The following is a 2,401-nucleotide window of genomic DNA, read 5'->3' on the forward strand; positions in this document are numbered from 1 at the left end:
ATGGGGGAAAGAGGAACACATAGTTTTGACTTAACTGAAGAAACTGAGAGGAGACTGGTCTACATAGGAAAATGTGCATCCTGGAAAGTCAGGTGTGAAAATTTTATTTATTTTATTTTATTTTTTTAAGATTTTTTTTTTTAATTGAGAGAAAGAGAATGATAGAGAGCATGGGAGGGAGGAGGGTCAGAGGGCGAAGCCGACTCCCTACTGAGCAGGGAGCCCGATGCGGGACTCGATCCTGCAAGTCCAGGATCATGATCTGAGCCAAAGGTAGTCACCCAACCAACTGAGCCACCCAGGCGCCCCTAGGTGAGAAAATTTTAGAATAGGAAATTTATATGACTTGAATCTCCTCCATTTCCTGAATAAAACGACATCTTGTGGTATTTATACTTCATGGCTCAGAAACCTACCTCACTTGGCTCTACTCCTTCCTTACTTTAGCCTTTACTTAAAGGAGTCTGAAAAACTTGGGGATATAGCCTAAGAAGAAAAATAACCACACATAATATTCCCCTTTCTGTGGCTACTTTAGATCTTTGTTACTAGAAAATTCCTAAAGAAAATTTAAATATAAGTCTGTGGCTTTACTGAATCAAGTCCCCCAGTTAATATTTAGAAAACACCCTCTGTTTGGGCTAATAACATTGTTGATGGTACCTATCATAGAGGGATAGCCAAACAAAGTCTGTGTCTCAAAACCAATGTTAAATCAATCTCAGGGTTGAGAGGGAAAAAAAGGGGAGTCTAAAATCACAAGAAGTGCAGACATATCTAGGACCCTTGTCCTTCTGGATCCACACTTCCTTCAGGATCTTCATCATTATAAATGTTCTCTGCCGGGTGCCTGGGTTCCCTGCTCCTTGGGAGCCTGCTTTTCCCTCTGCCTCTCTCTCTCTCTGTCTTTCATGAATAAGTAAATAAAATCTTAAAAAAAAAATGTTCTCTGCCATTTGCCACACTTGCATGATACTATCTTCTGATACAGAACAAATCACCCAAGGTTCATTGGGATTCCAGGCGAAATCAGATATTTTGGCAGTGTGACCACCATGAATAAACAACAATTCTGGTGGCCCATCTTCTGCATCTTCTGGGGATTGTTCCCCTCCAATTTTACTTAAATCCCAGACATTCAGTCTGTGATCAGTACCACTGGAAGCCAAAATAGTCTCATTGTGAGGTGACCACTGAACCTGGAATATTTCATCCTTATGTGATTCAAAGGAATGCAACTTAAGTTTCAGATTTCTCAGATCCCACAAGGCAACAGTCTTGTTGGCTGATCCTGTGGCCAGAATGAACTCACTATAAGGATTGAAAGATAGGCAGTTCACTTCAGCAGTGTGAGCATCAACTGAGTGGCTTGGTTTGGAAGTATTGTTTGAACGAGTATCCCAGATTATAAGTTTCCGATCATCAGCAACTGACCCAAACAGAGACTCATGGAGCAAATGCCAGGAAACATTTTCTACTACCACTGTATGTCCTGTAAAGATGGTTTTCGCATCCACCACTTTTCCTTCCTTTGGAACAGTACTGATGTCCCAGAGGCAGATGGTATGGTCGTCTGAAGCACTAAGTAAGTGCCCACTGAGATTTGGGTTCCAAGAAAGTCCATAGCCTTCCTTCTGATGTCCACACAGACGCAAGTCTGGGTTGCACTCTCCAGAAGGGTCTGGTTTGGAAGGATGTTTTGTATCGTCAAAAACAAGAACATCACTGGATGGTGTCTTTGTTGCAATGATGTAAGGGTTCTGGGGCATATAACGCGCCTGGTTTACTTCTCCTTCATGGTTTATCTTGATTTCTATTTCAATTTTTCCACTAACTGGGCCAAAACCTCCAAATTCTCCTTTCTCACTGTCATAGTGTGAAGCATCAAACTGAGCATCATCATTAGGGAGCTGCATACTGGCTATCACAAGATGGTTTTGTTCATCTGACGTGTGTGTTCCCAGGACAAGTCGATGAATGCTGAAGTCTTTCCCTTCTGGTCTGGTTACATCTGGAAGCCACTGTGAAGTTAGGCTAGGTCACTCCAGAGCATGGGTCATCACCAAATCGTAAAGAAAAGGGATGTTCTTTTTCCATATTTTGTACTCTTCGTTGATCACACGTTCTTCTACTGCATCATCAAAGGTTGCTTCCTTGTCGGCCATGGCGGGCAGGCAAGCTGGGGGGATCCCGGGGTTGAGCGTTGTGGGAGGGCACTAAGGATCTATTTCTTGATCCTCCTGATGATTTTATGGGTGTGCTTACTATGAAAAACCCACTGAGATATATATTCAAAATGTTTGTGACTTTCTATCTGTATGCTGTAGTGCAATACAAGAGATTTGTTTTAAAAAATGAAAGATACGGGCGCCTGGGTGGCTCAGTTGGTTAAGCGACTGCC

General features: G+C 42.4%; 1 protein-coding gene across 1 annotated transcript; it reads right to left on the reverse strand.

Moving 5' to 3' along the window:
• Nucleotides 1-449: 449 nt before the first annotated feature.
• Nucleotides 450-2,180, reverse strand: LOC118004775 (histone-binding protein RBBP4-like). The gene is given in 2 exon segments (XM_034996336.1): nt 450-834; nt 945-2,180. Coding segments are annotated over 2 exon segments (1,278 nt in total). The 5' UTR covers nt 2,166-2,180; the 3' UTR covers nt 450-777.
• Between the last annotated feature and the right edge of the window lie 221 nt (nt 2,181-2,401).

Source organism: Mirounga leonina, unplaced genomic scaffold, assembly GCF_011800145.1.
Source record: "Mirounga leonina isolate KUSES-001 unplaced genomic scaffold, KU_Mleo_1.0 Mir_93, whole genome shotgun sequence".
Lineage (NCBI taxonomy): Eukaryota > Metazoa > Chordata > Mammalia > Carnivora > Phocidae > Mirounga > Mirounga leonina.